Raw genomic sequence first — 18,547 nt, forward strand, 5'->3', positions numbered from 1 at the left:
AGTATCTAGATAGCTTTATGTTAGTCAAGACTCCCCCTGGCCTGTTTGAGAATTAATTTAGTGATTCTGAAGATTCATTTCTAAAACAACGCGGAGCATCTGCCTTTGACACAGATAACGTTGTGAATACTTAACTTGTGCCAAGTGATAACATGAATCATCTGAATTCATATTAGTAGCAATCCTATTATTATTCCCATTTTACTGATGGGAAAACCAAGGCTCAAAGATGTTGAATGACATGCCCAATGTACAGTGATGACTGTCAGTGGTGCTAGGACCCAAGCAGCTAACTTGTCCTTGAGTCTAGTCTTAAGCATCATTCTGTACTGAACTGCTTCCCCAAGTGCAGCAATATGTAACTAAAGGCTTGTCACTGCTGACTTCATTCTGATTAGATGTAACTATAAAACCATGACACAAAAGATACCCCACCACACACACCCCCAGAATTTAGAAAACAGCCATATGAGGGCTGTCCCCAGGGAGCCAGTGCCCGACACCCAGTCCGCCTCGTTGCTGCCCTTCGGACTTTTGGAGTTTTCTTAGAGAAATGCCTCCAGAACCAACTTAGCAGAAGCACGTGGACTGAGCACCAGCTGAGCTCCAGATGCTTTACGTATATTCTCTAACTTAATCCTGTCGGTCCTGTCATGTGCTTTTATCCTCATGTTACAGATGAGGAAATTGAATGGCAGAGAGAAGTCAAGTAGTTTCCCTGAGACAATAATCACTAAATGGTAGAGCCAGTGATGGTTGGCATTGGGTTGGCCATACTCCTGCGTGGCAGACACTGCTACTCAAAATCCATTCTCCTTTCTTCCTTTTGTAACAGAACCCCTGAGTTTTATCTGGCCATGCGGCTGCCCAGCTAAACACAGCCTCCCTTGCAGCAGCTAGGCATGCACACGTGACTAAACTCTGACCAATGAGATGTGAGCAGAAATGACACATGCAACTGCCAGGTCATATCCTTTAAACACTTCCTCTTTTCTTCTTATGCTGGAGCTGGAGCAGCCACTTAGACCTTGAGATGGAGACCCTGGGCTGAGGATGGCAGAGCATCCTGCCTGGCTCTCGAAGCCACTGTGAGAGCCCTGGGCTGTTAGATTCCAGTTCTCTCTGGTTAAAGCCGTCGTATTGGCTTTTGTTACAGTTGGTGAACCTGCAACTTAGTCCAGACGTCTTGAATGGCTGACAAGATAAGACACCCCATTTTCATAAGGAAGATTAAGAGCTGCATCCCCAGCACCTGCCTCCGTGCCTGGCACCTAGTAGGTCCTCCACATATTTTAATGGTCCTCAAAATCTCATTGTGAGGTAGTTCACAGTACAGCAGAAGCCCTCTTACCTGACACGATCAGGGGTGGATCATCTTATTTCAACTTAAAAAATACAGTCTACAGCCATGGCACCCTGAACAAGCCCGATCCCGTCTGATCACGGAAGCTAAGCCGGGTCAGGCCTGGTTAGTACTTGGATGGGAGACCACCTAGGAAGAGCAGGTGCTGTAGGTGTAAAAAATAAAAAATAAGAGATTGTAAGCTGACAAGGTCCTTGCAATCTGTGAGGTCGACCAAGGGTTGCCTCGCCTAAAAAAATAAAAAATATATAAAAATAAATACATCCAATTGCCATCTGTCAAAGTGGTCAGCCTCTGTTCTCCGAGGATGGGGCTGATGATTTAGTTCTCCATCTTTCCATAAACCTCACCAGCTGGGTATCACTGCAATTTGCAGCTTGCTGTTTTAAGGTGGAAGAAGGAATAAATGGCAGTCTGAGTGCAAAATTCTTCTCTATTTTTATGACTTTCTCCCAGACTGTAATAATCTTGCTCACAAAACTAAGTCAACAAGTTTTTAAGTGACTCACTTTAATCAGGTCTTCTAAGGATTCAACTAAGTTTTCATAGAAACAGTGCTTGTTTTCACACTCTTGGCTCATCAATTTGTATATTTAATTAAGTTACAATAACACGTACAACCACAGACACACTCGGCAGCAAGCGCAGGCGACCCTTAGCCAACGGTGGCTTCACTAGGAGAGTGGACGTGCACAGCACTGCAGAGGGGACTTGCTGCCTAGCCTCGACTCACGGGGTCACTCAGCGGTCGGGTGAGCTGGGAGGACGAGCTAAGCTGTCTGCCTGCTGCTCCTCCACTGTGCGAGGGGTGTCGTCTGTCGTGAGGATCAGGGGAGAAAACACTCGTGAAGCACGTGGGACACCGCGTGGCCTGTGCCAAGTGCCCAGGAGGTAGACTTCACGATCTCACTGTCCTCATGGCTGCTGGTAGCAGTTGTCCTGTGGGCTGCAGGCCTCTGCTGGGGTTCGGGGAGGAGGTGGGGTGCATCTGTTGGTGAATGTGGTTTATGACCCATTTCCGGCCTGAGAAGGCGGGGTGGGGGCACACGGTGGCGAGAGTCACCAACGCCAAAGCCTCCTGGCCGAGGAGTCATAGTTTGCAGAACGGGCAAGGGCCGTAGGACCGTGCGGTTTGGATCCAGAGAGAAAAGGGGAGATTCACCATCCATTTTCCTATGTTCTTTTGCCTACTGAGCCCCCAAACCCCAGCAAGGAACAAAGAGCCTCAGGGCCGAGATTGCAAAGCCCCTGCCCAGCCTGCTGATGGCGCTGTGTCCTGTGTCCGCACAGCGCTGGACCCTGAAAGAGGCTGTGTCCCCAAAACCCCTCTGTGTGTTGAGTTTTGGGAAGGTACCACGGCGGCCAGGGCTGCGGCCAGCAAGGGGTCACGTGATCGTGCAGAAGCCGGATGCCGTGGGTCTCCGCGGGTCCCTGCGGCCGGTGGCCCTGGGCTGTGGCGAGGGCCTGAAGGAGGCGGGGCGGAGCTCGGCGGCGGGAGTAGCTGTGGAGAGAGCAGCCCGCTGGCCCCAGCTGCGGTCACCCTGTCCCGCCCCCGCCTCTGCCGCCAGGCTCTAAGGCAGTGGGGAGGAGGCTCCCTTTCTCTGGGGCCCGCAGTCCGGCGTGCAGGAGGCGGGGCCACGCCGGGCGTCCAGAACTGAGCGAGGGCAGAGACAGAGGCTGAGCGAGGCTGTCTGTCCCCAAGCACCAGACCGCACCTTCCCCAGCCTGAACAGGGTTCACGTCCCTGCATTAAATCGTCCAAGGCCACAGCCTCTCCTACTGCCTTTATCCATCCTCCAGGCCTCCCTGGTCCCTCTGGGACCCACCTACTGACCTGGGGCCACTGGGCACCAGGCCTTGGTCTCCAAATGGGAGAAGAGATGGCCCTGAGGCCTGGCCTGGACGAAGAGGGACAGACACTCATGGTGGGCCTCTGGACCAAGAACCATCCTGGTCAGAGAGACCGCTTGGGGAGGACAAGCAGGGCGGGTGCCGGGGGGCGGGGGGCCTGCTGGTCACCGAGCACGGAGGGTCTTGGGCAAGCCCGGCCGCCCGGTGGCTGGCGTGGGGACCACGTGCCAGTGCCTGGAAGGAAACACACTGCAAAGAAGACGTGAAATCAAGCCGACGAGCAGCAAGGAATTCTGCCCCCGGCGCTGGAGCCTCTGCGGGGAGAGGCCAGACAGCAAGCTCCCTGGCATGCGGTGGGCTCCCCACGAATGCTGGTGCTCTCAGACGGAAAGTTCTAGAAGTTAGGGAAACCATGGAGGCAAGGTGGAAGTGGTGACTCGGAAAAGGTTCAGGGGAAATGGGCGAGGGTCTTGAGAGAGGAGCAGAAGTGGGGGGAGGCAGGCAGTGCAGAGATGACGGGCGTGGGGAGGGTGCCCCCCTCAGCCGGGACAGCCCACGTGTACTCACGCTCCAGCCTCCGCACAAGCCAGCCCGGCCCCGGAGCTGACGGGGCGCCCTCTTCCTCTGGCCCCCTGAGGGCCTCCTCGTCCTCTTCCCTCCCCCCGGGACACCTGTGGGGCAGGGGACGGGCAGAGCACTCCGGCCAGGCCCCCTCTTCCCTGGGGGTTGCTGTGAGGTCACAGCTGCAACACCTCCCGACACCTGTGCAGCCCCGCTCACCTGTGCAGTCCTTCTGCTGGGCCCCTTCCCACCCCCGCCGAGCAGGCTCCCCCCGGAACTGGAGGCCGCCCCGGAGCTGAGGTCTGGGGATGAAGGGGAGTAAGGGGGGTCAGTCTGAGAAGAATGGCTGTGGACGTGTGAGTACATCCCCTCTGACACACTGAGGGACAGAGAGACAGGCAAACCGGCGGTGGGTGGAGTCCCGGGGTGAAGCCCTTCGCTCTGTTAGGCCCTACGGGTGGCTGTCACGTAGAGCCCAGCTCGTGGAGGATCAGACGTGGCCAGAGCCTGACCACCGCCCCACCCTGCCCAGGGCCTCCAGGAGCAAAGTCGCAGAGGGTTGGTGGCCAACTTTGAGTGCAACCCAGGTCCACTGGCCCCCAACCCTGTCCTCTTCCCTCATCAAGCTAATTTAATTTTGTTTGCAAATTCTAAGTAGGGCGTCCTGGTCTTTAAAATAAGAGAAGCCGTACAGCCTACTAAATACATATAATAAATACGAAAATGTGTCAGCTCCCGAGGGGTGAGCGAAGGACAGTGACCTGTGGAGAGGCTGGGAGCAGGACAGAGGTGAGGGCGGGTGGAGGAGGGGCCCTCTGGAGACCCACGGAGCCGCGTCCAGAGCTGGGAGAGGGGACTTCCTGGGAGCACTGCCCCCATCCTGTGGCCCTTGCGGGAACTGCAGCCAAGGACTTAAAACTCCGTCTCCCTGGTGTGGCTGGGGTCCTGGCTTGCACCCCTTGGCTTCACTGAGCTAGTTAGCGGTCAGCGGGGCCCTGGCACAGCCCTAGTGAGGGACACGTGCCACCATGCCCCGCCCACCTTGCAGCCTCAAATAGGCAATAGGTGTCCCATATGCTGGACGAGGGCAGATGAGCAGGGGTCAGGCCAGCAACTTGAGGGTGCCAGCTCTGCTCACCACGACCCGCCTCCTCCAGGCAGTCCTCCCACCCCGCTCCGTCTCAGCGGTCGGCTCACCAGGCTCTGAGCCAGGACCAGCCCACCCCGGGCCAAGTGGGTCCTCATGGCATCCGCCAGCTTGGCCACCAGCCGCTCTCTCACAGAACCTGGCTCCTGGGGACAGGAAGGGAAGTAGGGTACGGGGGAGGTCAGCGCTTCGGCTCCCGGGGGCCTGCGTGGGAGGGGCAGGGAGACCCACGGCGGGGAGGGGCTCTGTCTTCCTTCCCTCTTGCCCACCCCTTGCCTTTGCCAGGGCCCCGCCCAGCACCGTGGACAGAGACAGAGACAGAGGGACCCTCCCTCACCAGGTTCCCGGGACCCAGCCCCCGCTGTGCCCAGTGTGTGCTTAATGAGTGGGTGGATGATGGAGGCCGGAGTGTCAGCGGGCAAGGCTGGAGGGCTGGCGGGAGGAGCTGGGTTTCCGGACAGGGCCTTACCTGGCACCGGGCCAGCGCGTCCTTGTAGTGCTCCAAGGCCTGAGCATGCTGGCCCAGTCTGGCCGCAGCGGCCCCCAGACCCTCACAGGCCTGCCACTGCCCCTTAGTGTCCCCTGGGGAGAGCCGGAGAGGTCTTTCCACGCCTCCTGCCCCACTGACCCTCCCTCCAGAGGCACTCCCCTCCCCCACCCCATCTGCCTCTCCACTGGCCCCAAGGACTCTCAGCCTTCGCCACCCCGCCACCCGCTAACCCCTCACACGCACCAGCATCCTGGGCAGCCTGCAGAGCGTGCAGGTAGTTGTCCCTGGCGGCCTCGTGGTCCCCCAGCTGGCTCAGCGCGAAGGCCAGGCTGCCGAAGCTGCGGCCCTGCTCCCAGCGCTGCCCCGCAGAGCCTGACGACAGAGCCCACCCACCCTGAGTGGCCGTGGGCGTCAGGACCCTGCCCCAACGGGGTGCCACAGGCACCCCTCCAGAGGCGGCAGAGACCTGGACTCCTGACAGCCAGCGTCTCTCAGCCCTGACCCTGGGCCTGAAAGTCTCCCCCGCCGCCGGCCCCCGCCAGTCCGAGCCAGGCAGCATCTCTGTGCAGCGGGCAAGGCGGGCGTGAATGGCTCTCCCTCTGCCCGCTGCTACCCTCCCAGCCCCTGGCCTTGGCCTCTGGGCCCAGCACCCTCTGCCCTGCCTGGCCACCCACTTCCTGCATCCCCAGCCCCATAACCGGTCCTAAAAGTCCAGCCACTCCTCAGCTTTGGGGCCCCTGCTGGACCCCCTCTCAGTCCCTCGGTCCCAGACGGATTCCCCAGGCCCTGGCACGCACCGTGCAGGGCGGCAGCCTTCCGGTGGAACTCCCGGGCCTCCTGGTAGTTGCCGAGGGCGTTGTGGGCCATCCCGAGGTTTGTCAGCACCGTGGCCGCCTCTCCCGGCGCCCGGCACAGGGGCAGCGCCTGCAGGAAGGCCTCGGCCGCCAGCGGGAACAGCCGGAGCTGGGAGTAGCTCAGGCCTAGGTCATTGTACAGCCGCCCTGGGGGCCAGGCCAAGGTCACGGGTAGCCAGGCCGGATGTGACCGAGGCTGCACTGGGGTAGCCCCCGTCCCACGCTCCTTCCCCAAGGCCCACCGGCCCCTTCCCCAGCCCTCAGAAAGGCCTCTGCTTCCACCCCACCTCTGAGTGTCGCCCGGCCTGAACGTCCCCACAGCCCAAAGGCCTCACCCAGCAGCCCCCGCTCGGCGCTCCTCTCTGCGAGCCTCCGGCTTTCCTGCAGCACCCGCACCACCTCGCTCACCGCGTGCTGCCCGCTGCTCAGCATGCAGCCCGCCGCAGCCCCCAGCGCCAGGGCTGCAGCCCGCGGCTGCCCGGCCTGCACATAGGCCCGGCTTGCTTCCTGCAGGCAGTGAGCTGCTGGCTCGGGCTGCCCCAGAGCCTGGTAGCAGGCTCCCATTTTTGCCTGGGCTCGCCCCTGGTCACAGAGTGGCTGGTAGTGGCCCAGGGCCTTGCGGTACCAGGCCAAAGCTTGAGGCAGGTCACCCAGGGCATGGTAGGCCAGAGCTACGTTGAAACACTGGTCTCCGTGACGCCCGCCCTGTGCCTGCCCCTCAGGCTGGGCTCGCAGGAGCAGCGCGAGGCCTCGGGCTGGGTCCCCGGTCTCCACGTAGGCAGCCCCCAGGTTGAAGGCACAGGCCTGGAGGACGAGGGTGTCCCTTTCTCGTGGGGCCTCGGAGGCCAGGAGGAAGGCCCTCTGGAAGCTGGTCAAGGCCTCCTGGTCCTGGCCGGCCAGTAGGGCCCTGTGGCCAGCCCTGGTGAGGCCCAGGATGCTGGCCCCCCGCTGTGGCCACTTTCTCTTCTTTTCCTTCTTGGCGCTTGAGCACTCTGGCTCAGGCTCTCGCGGGGCGTCCTCGGGGGAGGGGGAAGACATGGCGCTGACAACGGAGAGCACGGGGTTCAGCACAGCGCCCTCGGCACCCCCCAAGCAGAGGCCCTGTCAGGCGGTGCGGCGGCTTCCCTGCCCGGCTGAGATCCCTGGGCTGCGGGAACCTCCCGTGCCACCGCGCTTTGCTTCATCTACGCCACTGTCACCGTAATGCCCGGCCAATTCTTAGCCTTCCCTCCTTCAGGTTAATAGCTTCCTTCGGAACGGCCCTCCCCTTGGCCAGCCTCCCTCTGCCCTCCGCGCCACCTGGCGTGTGTCACACGGGGCCAGAGCTGGCACTTCTCGTGTCTCTCTCACCTATTCGATTCGGAGCGACTTGAAGGGCCTGGCACAGAGCAGGTAGCTGTTTATCACACATTTATCCCGATAAACGCTGACCAGACGAGATGAAAGCGCCCGGAGATGGCTGGTCACGGCGTCTAACGCACTTAAGACGGCCCGACGCGGCCACTCTCACGGTTGGCAGGGCCTGTCCTCCAGCGTCTGCCCCCCGCCCCCGCGTCATCGCATGCACCACCCACTCATAATCTAGGTGCTCCTGCCGCATCTCAAGACGTAGCTCAAACCACGTCAGCAGACGCTCGGGGAGCCCCTGCCACGTGCGGGGGGCACCAAGCCCAGGAGGCTCCTGAACTGGCAAGGGGCCAACTTCCAGGAGCGAGGCCGCCGCCTGCTGCCCTCTTGCTGTCTGCCCCGGGGGACCCTTTCTCCCCCGTCTGCTGGCTGGTTCCGGCCCCCGCCCCCACACCCTGCTCTCCAGGCGCCCTTAAACCCAGGACGCTCTTTCATCGGCTCTGCTTCCGGACAGGGCCTCTCCTCTAGAGAGGTGGGGCCTGTTCCCAAGCTCTGCTCCCCGGTGCTGGAACAGGAGAGAGACCCAGGCACTGGGGTCTCAACACCCCCGCCCTGTTTTAGGGGAAGCGGCTGAGATGGTACTTTCCCCTTCTATAGAAACTCCTCCTGCGCCTGACAACACCCAGGAATCCTGCCTCTTTGGGGCCATCGCTCCGTCCTGGGGCCTCAGCCGGGAGACACCTTACCTCCTCGATCTTCTCCGCAGATGGCTTTCTGGAATGGTCCCTCTGGCTTAAGTTACCGCCCCTGGCTCTTAGCTCAGAGCCCTGGGGGTTACCAGACAACCAAGTACCGCCCTCCGCTCCTAGGGGATTCTTTGATTGACAGATCAGGTGACCTATCGTAGTGCTGGACCCCGGGGGTGCCTGGGCACGGATGCCTGGGGTCCATTGCCTGCCCTGTCCCACCCCTGCAGACATATCCCTCAGGTCTTTGACTGGGAGCAATGAGTCAAGCATCGTGGGTCTGTTATTGGCTACAACCTCAAAGACCGTCTCCCCCTTTCACAGAGGAGGGGGCCAGGCTCAGACCGCAGGTGTGACCTGCCAGAGGTCACAGAGCAGTCGGGCAGCTTGGACCAGACCCCGGGCTTTCTGCGGCTGGGTCCCCTCCACTAGCTGCGACGGCCAGCTTTAAAGAGGCTCGGGCCGCTCCGAAAGCGAACCCTCCCGCACGCACGTGGGCACGCGCGCTCGCGCGCTGCGCTTCTGCGGGGTAGTTTCGCAGATGGGAACAGGGCGAAAGGTCGATGGTCAGGAAAGGCCTGGGCATCAGAAGAGCCTCGCTGCCCGCGGACCCCCTTTTCCTGGCTCCGCGGATCCGCAGCCCCCCGAGTTCTGCGTCATGGGAGGACGGCAGGCCCCTGGGTGGCCTGCATCAGACAGCAATGTCCTCGCTGACCTGGGAACGGGCCTCTTCTAAGTAGAGGGGGCTTTGCCAGAAACGAAGGGAACTCTGAGGGAACGGTGGGGCTCAGCCGCGTTTGCCCGGGGCCTCCGGCCGGGGCCTCCGCCCAGGGCCTGCCGTGCCAGGTCCGAGGCTCCTCGGCCCACGGCCGGGCCTGCAGGAGCCACCTCAGCCTGGCCGGGGCCAGACGGGCTGCTCAGTCTGCTGTGGACTCCGGGGCTTCCCCGAGGCGGGGTGATTTGGGGAGACACAGGGACTGAGGCCGCTGTCACCGCACTTCCAGTGGCTCTCAGCGATCCGGCGATCTGTCTGCATCATTCTCTCGTTCGTTCACTCTGCCCTTTGCTCTTTCCCGCTTGACCTGCGCTTCCGCCTCCCTGATTTTAACTCCAGTGACAAGCCAGTGCCTCCTAGACCGAGCTTGTCCAGGGGCAGTTCCCGCTTCCTCTAACCCGCCCACGCTGCGTTCCGCCTTAGCCGGTGGCCCACGCCCGGGTCCCCGAGCTGGTAGACGCCCATGTGGCCGCCTCTCCTGCAGCTCGCGGTCCGGCTGCTCCCCATTCCGCAGCCGCTCTCCAGCACACCTCTCCTCTCGGTCTGGCGCCCATGGCCTTGGGGGCCGGCGGTCCGCAGTGGTTAGGGGCTCGCCCTGGAGCTGGCCTGGGCTCTGCGCGTTTTCGGCGGGGCGGCACTTCTAAGCCTCTGGTTGCTCATCTCCTCTCGTGCTCTGCCTTAGCCACGGCCTCCCCGCCTCCTGGTCCTTCCTCCTCTCCCCACCTCTGCGGGCCCCTTAGGGACGACAAATACGGTCAGGATGCGAGAAGGCTGCACACACCCCGACCCCTGGAAAGGGCCGGGCGGATGAGAAGGAGGAGTCCGGGGTCCGCGGGGAGGGAGCGCGGGGCCCGCCCGGCCGGACTGCAAATCCCAGGGTCCCCTGCGCGCGGCCCCGGCGCGGCCCGTCTGGCCGCGGCGACGGCGAGGGGCGGTGGCCGGCGGCGGGAGATTCAAACTCCGAGAGGACATGGAGGCGAGCGGCGCGGCCCCGCGCCGGGCGGTCTGTGAGTGGCCGGGCCGTGCTGTCCCCGCGGGTCGGGGAGGGGGCGGCCCTGGGAGGGCGCAGCGGGCGGGGGGACACCGGCCCCGGACGCCGTCCTCCTGCGCGGCCGGAGCGGAGCTGGGCGCGGCCGGACCTCCCGGCCCTGCGAGCTGGTTTCCTCCCTTCTCCCCACATTCTGGGCTCCGCGGAGGGGGAATGCGGATGGTCCGGGTGGCCCCCTAAAATTCAGCGGTTACGGATGGCTGCCATGCTTGCTAAGCGCTACCAGGGGACAGGACAGACGCCAAAAGGGACCTGGAGGGTGACGGGGAGCAAAGTTTTGCCACCCCCAAATGCACCTTTTGGGACGTTGATTTTAACCGAGTTGTTGGGAGACAGAAGACTCGGGAAGAAGCTGTGGCCCTCCCGCCTGAAGGAGGTCAGATAGGAAAGCTGGCTTGGAGGCAGGGCGTCACCTGGCCGTCGCCTGGGACCCGAGGGGGGGGCGGGGACCACCGCAGCAGGGCCTGCTCGCGGTCCCCGCCCGCGTCCCGCCGGTTCTGGAGGCCCAGCAAAGATCTGTGTCGCATGCTTCACCTTCTCCTCTCCAGACCCCGCCCCGCCTTTGTCCAGAGGGGCATGTTCACCCCACTGCCCGAGGCCTCCAGGGATCTGCGTTCCCGCGGCCTCCACATGAACGCCCATCATACCTTTTGGACATTTTTCTCCTGTTCGTCTGTCTCCTGTTATTTTGATTATCGACTCAGCCAGAAGAACTTAGAAAAGTGGGAGGAAAACTATTTTTTTTGACTCCCACAGAGGGCTCCTTGACTTTTCGAGGCCCCTTGGGGACCATGCCTATCCAGCTTCAGGGTGTCAGAATTACCTGGGGCACTCGTTTGAGGTGCAAGTTCACGAGCCCCTCCCAGAGCTTTAGGGCCAGCAGGTGTGGTCAGCCGTGCGTCTGACCTTCTGAACGCCAGGCAGTCTCTTCCTTCCACCCTTTTCCTTTTCCCTCCCTTAGGATTCAAAAGACAAGGTGCACGCCCACCCACCTCTGGAGGGAGGCTGGGTCAGACCCCAGAGGGGCGGGCACCGACTTAGGCTGAGCCTGTCTGTACCCGGCCCGCCCAGCCCAGTCAGTGGCTCTCACCAACCCGTTCATAGCTCTGGGGTTATGTCATTCGCTTACTGGCTTATTTTCCATGCTTAGCAACCGACAGCCAACACTTGTTCCTTGTGCCCCGCCTCGGAGGGACCTGTGGACTTCCTGCGGTTGGCCAGCACTTTGCAGTGTGAACAGGAGGGTGTGTGTGTGTGTGTGTGTGTGTGTGTGTGTGTGAACTGCCAGTTGGATAAGCCTGCCCCTCCCCCAGATCATACTGCAGGATGAGTGGGAAGCATTAAGTGCTGAGTCAGGCAGAGTGACCGAGGCCTCTGAGTTTATTTTTTTGGTGTGTGTGTGTGTGTGTAGCTTTCTCTCATCCTGATTTTGTATTTGTCGTCTCTAAGGAGACCGCAGAGCTGGGGAGAGGAGGAAGCACCAGGGCGGAGGGAGGCCGTGGCTAAGGCAGAATGTGAACGCCTCTCATTTCGGGGCTCCCTGTTCTTGAGTTTGGGGGTCAGAGCGTTTGCATTTTGTTTAGCCTGGAGGTTGTTTTCCTCCTCAGGTGGCCCGCACCAAAACGGGCGAAGATGCGCTGTGGTCCTTGATCACCTGTCGTACTTAGTCCCGAGTGGTGGCGGTGCTCCCCGTCCCCCCGCCCCCTCATTCCTCAAGGGTTTTTAAGAGTCCGGTCACAGAACCCCTTGCTCCCTTTGCTGCCCATGTGGACTGTCACCAGCCATGACCACGCTTGTTACATTAGGTGCTGTTCTAGTGATTGTCTCTCTTCTTGAGAAGAGGGGTCCCCTAGCCCAGCGCCTGCACAGGGAGGTGTGGGATGAGGGAAAGGCTGTCGATGACGAGTCCTTGCTGCCCTGTCAGCCCAGCCTCTGGGAGAGGCCTGGGGCGGGTGGTGACACAGGTCCAGGCCTCGGAGAACTCAGCATCTAGTTAGTGGTAGAGCGAGGAGACAAATTCCCGGCCAAGGGGGCCGGACGTCTCTGCTGGGAGGCATTGAGGGGGGGCCCTGAGGCGGATTCGGCAAGGAGGGGTCAGGAAGCCGTCTGCAGGGGACGGGCAGGAGTATCTCTGAGCAGGACGGCGGTGGACGGGCCGCGCTTCGGCAGGGTGCTGCCGAGGACAGCGCCACGGGTGGGGGCAGCAGACGGGAGCCAGGGTATCCTGGGTAGAGGGACACGGATACGGGGGACACCTCCGGTCCTGAGCAGAGCCGCCTAAGACATGCGTTAGGGGGAGCCTCCGGCCCTCTGTCTAACGCCCCCTTCCCGGACCCTGTCCCCTTCGCCCCTCAGATGAGCGCCTCACGGCCGAGGAGATGGACGAGCAGAGGAGGCAGAGCGTGGCCTATCAGTACCTGTGCCGGCTGGAGGAGGCCAAGCGGTGAGCAGCGGGGCGCCCTCTCCCCGGCCGCCCCCACCCCGCCCACAGCGCCTGTCCCCACAGCAAACGCAGAGGGCAGGGCCCGTCCTGTAGGGAAGGGAGAGTTGAAATAGCATCTTCGATGTTTTTTAAGACTCTGTTTTATCAGAGCTGTTTTAGGTTCACAGCAAAAGTGAGAGGAAGGTAGACTTTCCATCCACCCTGTCCACAATAACACACACTAGCCCTCACACACATCGCCGCTCCCCTGGCCACACACGCTGCCCCCACTGCAGCTCCCCACTGTCAATCCTCTCTCTGGCCAGAGAGAAAAGGTAAAAAGGCGCTTTGTTACAGATGACGAACCACACTGACACGGATGTCATTATCACCCCAAGTCCACGGTCCACATTAGGGCCCCCTCCTGGGGTCGCATATTCTGCGGGTTTGGACAAATGTATAACGACACGTATCCACCATTATAGTGTCACACAGAGTCCCTTCACTGCCCTAAAAATCTCCTGTGCTCCTCCCGTCCCCCCTCCCCCAGCGCCTGGCAAGCACCGTCACTTTATTGTCCCGTTTGCTATTTCTTTAGAACGTCACGTACCTGGCATCACACAACACGCAGCCTTGTCACGTTGGCTGCTGCTTCGTGGTAATGTGCATTCAAGCTTCCTGCCTGCCGTCTCGGGGCTGACAGCTCATTTCTTATTGGCGCTGGATAATGACAGTGCTGCCCTGCCCGGACGCACCGCGGCCCATCCCCCTACCCAAGGGCACCTCGGTGGCTTCGGGTTCCGGCAGCTCCGATCAAAGCTTCCATAACATCTGCGTGCAGGTTTTTTTGTGTGGACACAGGCTTTGGCTCTTTTGGGTGAACATCAGGGAGCATGACTGCTGGGTCGTAGGGGGACAGTATGTTTAGCGTTGCAAGAATCCACTAAGCCGTCTTCCTGAGTGGCTGCACCGTCTCGCGTTCGCAGGAGCAGCGAGCGTGAGTGACAGCTCCTGCCGCTCCACCTCCTCGCCAGCGATCGATCGATCGGTGGTCAGCGCTCCAGACGTGGGCTGTTCTGGGTGTGTCTGGTGTCCCGTTGTTGTTTTAATTTGCATTCACCTGATGACATAAGATGCGGAGCATCTTTTCATGTGCCATTGCCCTCTGCGTGTCTTCTTTGGTGAAGAAGGTCTGCTAAGGTCTCTGGTCCATTTTTCGATCGGGTTGTTTGTTTTCTTATTGTTGAGTTTTGACAGTCGTTTGTTATCTTGAGTAACACTTATCAGAGGCGTCTTTTGCAAATTCTTTCAGTCTGTGGCTGGTCTTCTCATTCTCTTGACGTTGTCTGTTGTAGAGCAGAAGTTTTGAATTTTAGTCAAGTTCAGCTTATCAATTGTTTCTTTCAAGAATTACGCCTTCGTTGTGTCTAAAAAGCCGTCACCACATCCGAGGTCACCCAGGTGACCTCGCATCATCTTCTCCTATGCTGGCTTCTAGGAGTTTAACAGTTTTGCATTTTACACTTCAGTTGATGCTTCCGTTTGAGCTGATTTCCATGACGGGTGTAAGATCTGCGTCTAGGCTCGTCTTTTGTAGGCGGACGGCCGGTCGTTCCCATTCCGTGTGTCGAGGAGACTGTCCCTGCTCCGCTGTGTGTCCTTTGCTCCTCTGTCCGGGGTCAGTTGACCGTTTATGTGAGTCTCGTTGCCCCGCCCTGTCTGGATCGCTGTGGCTGAGTCGCTTCTCCAGTGTCCTCCTCCAGTGTCGGGTGGCCCATGCCGAGTCTGCTGCTGCTCCCCGTAAACTGTAGACTCGGTTCCTCGAAATCCACAAAATAACTTACCAGGCTTTCGATTGGGATTGCATCGAATCTACAGTTCAAATCGGGAAGAACTGACATGTTGACAATATTGAGTTTTTCGATCCATGAATATGGAAAATCTCTTCATTTATTCAGTTCTTTGATTTCGTTCGTCAGCGTTTTACGGTTTTCTCACGTTGATCTTGTGGATGTTTTGTTAGATTTATACCCACGAATGTGATTTTTGGGGGCGCTAACGGACGTAAATGGTATTGTTTTTAATTTCAAATCCCACTTGGTATACAGGAAAGCAATTGACTTCTATACGTTGGCCTCATATCCCGAAAACTGGCTGCAATCCCTTGTCAGTGCCAGCATGTTCCGGGCGCCTTCCTTCAGATTTCCTGCACAGACGATCCCACCACCTGTAAACCAAGACGACGTCACGTCCCTGTCCCTTTGTCACGTGCCCCACGCACCTCGACGCGTGTCTCCGTAGTGCGTGGGCATTTGCCGACGTGGCCGCAGCACCATCGCAAAGCCCCCAAGTCATCCCTCGGTCCTGGGAAGATCAATCTCCAGGCCTCTTTCAAATTTTCCTGCTTGTCTAAAACAATCCGCTTTCCCATAGGGACCTGAGCACGTTCACGCATCACCCTTGGTCGTCGTGACCCTCGGGTGGTCTTTACCCTAGAACTGCCCGCCGCCCCTTCTCAGTTCTCATGTCACCGACCTGTCGGAGAAGTGGGGCACGCGCCCCATAGCGCACCCCACGTTCTGCCTCGGTCTGCGCTTTCTCATGTCCTTCCACCTGTCCCTCTCGACCCCGTATTCCTGTAAGTGAATGTCGGCTCTAACAGCAGGATAGACGCCTCATTCCTTCCTCTTAGTCAATAGTACGTTCTGAACGCTCTGCATAAGCAGGACGGGGGGACAGGCAGTGAGGCGCCTGGCGGGGAGGCGTGAGGTGGGCCGCGATCGGCTTTGGGAACGGCTGCTCTCATGCCGACCCTGAGGGCCGGAGAAGCGTGCAGACCCCACCCAGGGGCCCTGTCCAGCAGCGACGCTAACACTTTACACTTACATGCAAAGTGTTTTCACGGCCTTCGCTCCTGAGCCTGGGCAGCTGCCGGCTGAAGCAGGGGTTCAGGCGGCGCGGGGTTCGGGTGGCGTGGGGTTCGGGCAGCACAGGGTTTGGGCGGCGGCACAGGGTTCACTTTGCAGGTTGTGCAGCTGAGGCTCGGGTGAAGGGGGAGACGGTGTCTTCCGATGCCAAGGGTCGCGACCTTCCTGGCCCTTTGCGTTGCTCCCCTCCCGCCAGCCCTGGGGGTTCCCCACCACCCTCCTCATCAAAGCCGGGTTACGGGCCGTGTGGGTCATGCTCACGGGCAGGCCTGACCCTTCTGTACCTGGCTTCTCAGAGAACGTGCCGGATGGGAGAGTAAGCAGATCCGGTTGGTCCGGCAGTCAAGTGCCTGGCAGGCTGCGTGAACGGTTATATCATGTGCCACACAGGAGCCTGTTTAAGCTCCCCAGAGGCGGGCGGGTTCAGATTGGTCAGGGGAGCTTTTCCGGGGCTGGGGGCTGAGAAACGGCCAGTCCAGGGGTTGGGCAGCTTGGGAGAGGGTGGGCACAGCCAGGCAGTGGGCAGAGAGGGGCGCTGGGAGCAGGCCAGGGGCGGGAGGCCGGGCAGTCGGGGAGGGGAGGTCCTGGGCCGGGGCATGTGCAAAGGACCCCCCATGCTCTCGTGCCCTCAGCTGGATGGAGGCCTGCCTGAGGGAGGAGCTGCCTTCCCCGGTGGAGCTGGAGGACAGCCTCCGGAACGGGGTGCTGCTGGCGAAGCTGGGCCACTGCTTCGCGCCCTCCGTGGTCCCCCTGAAGAAGATCTATGACATGCAGCAGCTGCGGTATCGGGTGAGTCCGAGGGCTCTGCCCGCTGCGGCCTTCCGCTCACTGCCCCTTCCTATAGCCACGGGAGCAGGGGGACACACCACTCGTTGTCCGAACCTGGACACTCCGAGGACGAAGAGCGTCCCCTTGATCATCGCGCTGGGACCACAGCAGCGGTGGTGGCTGCACATTATCCGTAGCAGCAAGGGACACTCGCTGGGCAGGCTTTGGGATCCCCCTGATTCCCCGATAGGAGAGCTCGCAAGCAGACTCCGCCACCCCCAGTCTGCACCCCCAGGCTGTGCTCCCTGGGCGTGCTGGCCCCCCCCATGCCGCAGCCAGCCCGCCCCGCCCCCGCCTCCTGCCCCAGGTCTGCCCTGCTGGATTCCTAGCCCCATTTGTGCCCCGTTGTCCCCGGTGTCCTGCCGGACACCCACCCCATGGTGCCCGTCGGCCTGCGTCTGTCCTGGCAAGGCCACGGGGCAGGTGCCTCCGGCTCCCCCAGCTCCTCAAGCCTCCGGGCCGTGGTCGGGGCTCTGCGCGGAGGGAACCCCGAGAACTGGAGCGGGTTCTCGTCTCCTTTCCCTCCCAGGCGACCGGCTTGCATTTCCGCCACACGGACAACATCAACCTCTGGCTGTCCGCCATCGCCCACGTCGGTCTGCCTCCGGTAACGCCGGGCCCGGGTTGGGGCTCAGCCCTCGCCACACACACTCTCTCCCGGGGACCCTGTACCCTCATCGCTGCGTCTTCTGACTTGATCCGAGAGTTTAGGTTCCTTGGGGCTGTGTTACTGGTGTCTGTCCGCGCCTTCCCCGTGGGTAAAAGCGGGCGGAGGCTTTTACCGTGAGGCCCCGGGTGACACGGGAGATGGGGCGTGCCCCGGCCAACCTCCTCCCCCCGAGAACTGCACGGCGCGAAGCGAGGGCACGCCACACCCCCAGGGGCCGGCTTGGAAGTCCCGGCCCCAGACCCCAAGTGGACGCATGCTGTGTGTCCTCTCATCCTCTGATTCTGAGCTGGCTTCTTGTCTGTGAAATGGGGACAGCAGCCCTGCCCTGTCTACTAGGCTGGCAGGAGGGTCGTGATCATGTGACTTCCCTTTGTCACTTGTAGAGAGCTGGGCACACAGGCATGACGGGTTCTCTCTGCTTTGAATTCCAAGACACGGGAACAGAAGTCAAGAAAGACGCTTTGGTGGGAGGCGGGAGCTGTGGAGGCCACGTGTCCTCCGTGGGTGGGGGCACTGAGTCTCTAGATCTGGTCCTTTCTTGTCAATGTGAAGTGAAGAGGCACTGCGGTTAGACCCCGTTAGGGTCGCAGGTGGCATGGACAGCCGTGCCTGGGGTGACTCAGTTCCTCTTAGAGGGGCCCCCGCCGGTCGGAGGCCTCTGGCTCGGAGACAGGGACCCCCTGCATGCCACCTTCTGGCAAGAGTCCGAGGCGAGGGGCACGGGCTGGCCATGTCTTTAGGGTGACAGGGCCTGTCCCTCCTGGAGGATACGGCCCGCGTCCTGTGCCCTTGACAGCCTATGTGGCGTTTGGTCGATCTGGGCCACGTGGTCTCGGCTTAGTGAGTGTCCCCATTGCCTTGTGTGGACGCTGGGCTGGCCGTAAATGGTTGGAGGGACTGACCTAGAAGCCCCGGGCAACCGAGGAGCACACACCCCAGGTCGCAGAGGACGAGCCCCCGGCGCCCGCATCCGGTGCCAGCGTGGCCGTGACGGGCGGTGTTCTCTGCAGACCTTCTTCCCGGAGACCACAGACATCTACGACAAGAAGAACATGCCCCGGGTGGTGTACTGCCTGCACGCGCTCAGGTGAGAGAGCCCGGCCTCGGTCCGTCACCTGGGCCTCCGGCGCGTGCGCCCAGCAGCGGACAGCGGACAGCGGACACGGCGCGGGGCGGGTCCCAGGAGCGAGGATTCGGGGAGCGGCTGTGTTGCACTCCTGTGCGCGTTTGCGGGCGTCCGTGCGTGGCCTGTGGGCGAAGGGGAGCGGGCAGGGCAGCGTCTTCAGCCTGAGACTGGGGCGCACGGGACCCACCAAGAGTGTCACGTGCCCGTCACGTGCCCGTCACGTAGTGGGAACAGTGAGGGCTGCTCGGTTCTGCGCGCACGCGGCCGTCAGCCACCGCTGGCCGAATCAGACGGTCCCCCCGTCCACCCCGCCGCCTCTTCCCGACCTCGCTTCCTGCGTCCTCTCTGGCCCCTGTGCCTCGGCGCAGCGGGTCTCTGCTGGCCGTGTCCCC

The 18,547-nt window shown here is 61.1% G+C and overlaps 2 protein-coding genes and 1 pseudogene across 8 annotated transcripts in view; 2 read left to right on the top strand and 1 right to left on the bottom strand.

Annotated features, from left to right (window-relative positions):
• Positions 1-1,398: 1,398 nt before the first annotated feature.
• LOC120592282 (uncharacterized) lies at positions 1,399-1,517 on the top strand (annotated as a pseudogene).
• A 404-nt stretch (positions 1,518-1,921) lies between these two features.
• On the bottom strand, positions 1,922-9,995 carry TTC24 (tetratricopeptide repeat domain 24). 6 transcript variants are annotated; one of them, XM_039849829.1, is made up of 10 exons: positions 8,360-9,995; positions 7,617-7,644; positions 6,602-7,308; positions 6,210-6,413; positions 5,656-5,784; positions 5,392-5,504; positions 4,973-5,068; positions 3,995-4,077; positions 3,782-3,885; positions 2,725-3,463 (listed from the first exon to the last, which is right to left on the bottom strand). In XM_039849829.1, the coding sequence occupies exons 3-10, from the start codon at positions 7,302-7,304 to the stop codon at positions 3,318-3,320; spliced, it is 1,578 nt and encodes a 525-aa protein (XP_039705763.1). In that variant the 5' UTR covers positions 7,305-7,308; positions 7,617-7,644; positions 8,360-9,995; the 3' UTR covers positions 2,725-3,317. The 6 variants fall into 6 exon arrangements, with proteins under 6 accessions (XP_039705766.1, XP_039705763.1, XP_039705762.1 ...); XM_039849828.1 differs by having other exon boundaries at positions 7,617-7,692; positions 8,360-9,994; XM_039849833.1 differs by adding an exon at positions 3,465-3,608 and having other exon boundaries at positions 2,727-2,864; positions 7,617-9,990.
• The window catches only part of IQGAP3 (IQ motif containing GTPase activating protein 3), a 31,744-nt gene continuing 23,192 nt past the window's right edge, over positions 9,996-18,547 (top strand). Inside the window, exons 1-5 of one of the 2 annotated variants that reach the window (XM_039849827.1) lie at positions 9,996-10,141; positions 12,538-12,625; positions 16,164-16,320; positions 16,889-16,966; positions 18,040-18,116. In XM_039849827.1, coding sequence (XP_039705761.1) covers positions 10,105-10,141; positions 12,538-12,625; positions 16,164-16,320; positions 16,889-16,966; positions 18,040-18,116 — 437 coding nt within the window. In that variant the 5' untranslated portion in view covers positions 9,996-10,104. Of the gene's footprint in view, positions 10,142-11,612; positions 11,988-12,537; positions 12,626-16,163; positions 16,321-16,888; positions 16,967-18,039; positions 18,117-18,547 lie in introns of those variants that run through there. The other variant, XM_039849826.1, reaches the window with a different exon arrangement.

Source organism: Pteropus medius, unplaced genomic scaffold, assembly GCF_902729225.1.
Source record: "Pteropus medius unplaced genomic scaffold, Ma_sr-lr_union100, whole genome shotgun sequence".
NCBI classification, from domain to species: Eukaryota; Metazoa; Chordata; class Mammalia; order Chiroptera; family Pteropodidae; genus Pteropus; species Pteropus medius.

Excerpts from the sequence above, each read along its gene's own strand:
- TTC24 (XM_039849830.1), bottom strand. The coding sequence starts at position 7,304 with ATGTCTTCCCCCTCCCCCGAGGACGCCCCGCGAGAGCCTGAGCCAGAG. Across the intron at positions 6,414-6,601 it reads CGCCGAGCGGGGGCTGCTGG|GGCGGCTGTACAATGACCTA; the intron begins GTGAGGCCTTTG and ends CCTGGCCCCCAG. Across the intron at positions 4,078-4,972 it reads TGGTCCTGGCTCAGAGCCTG|ACCTCAGCTCCGGGGCGGCC; the intron begins GTGAGCCGACCG and ends CTTCATCCCCAG.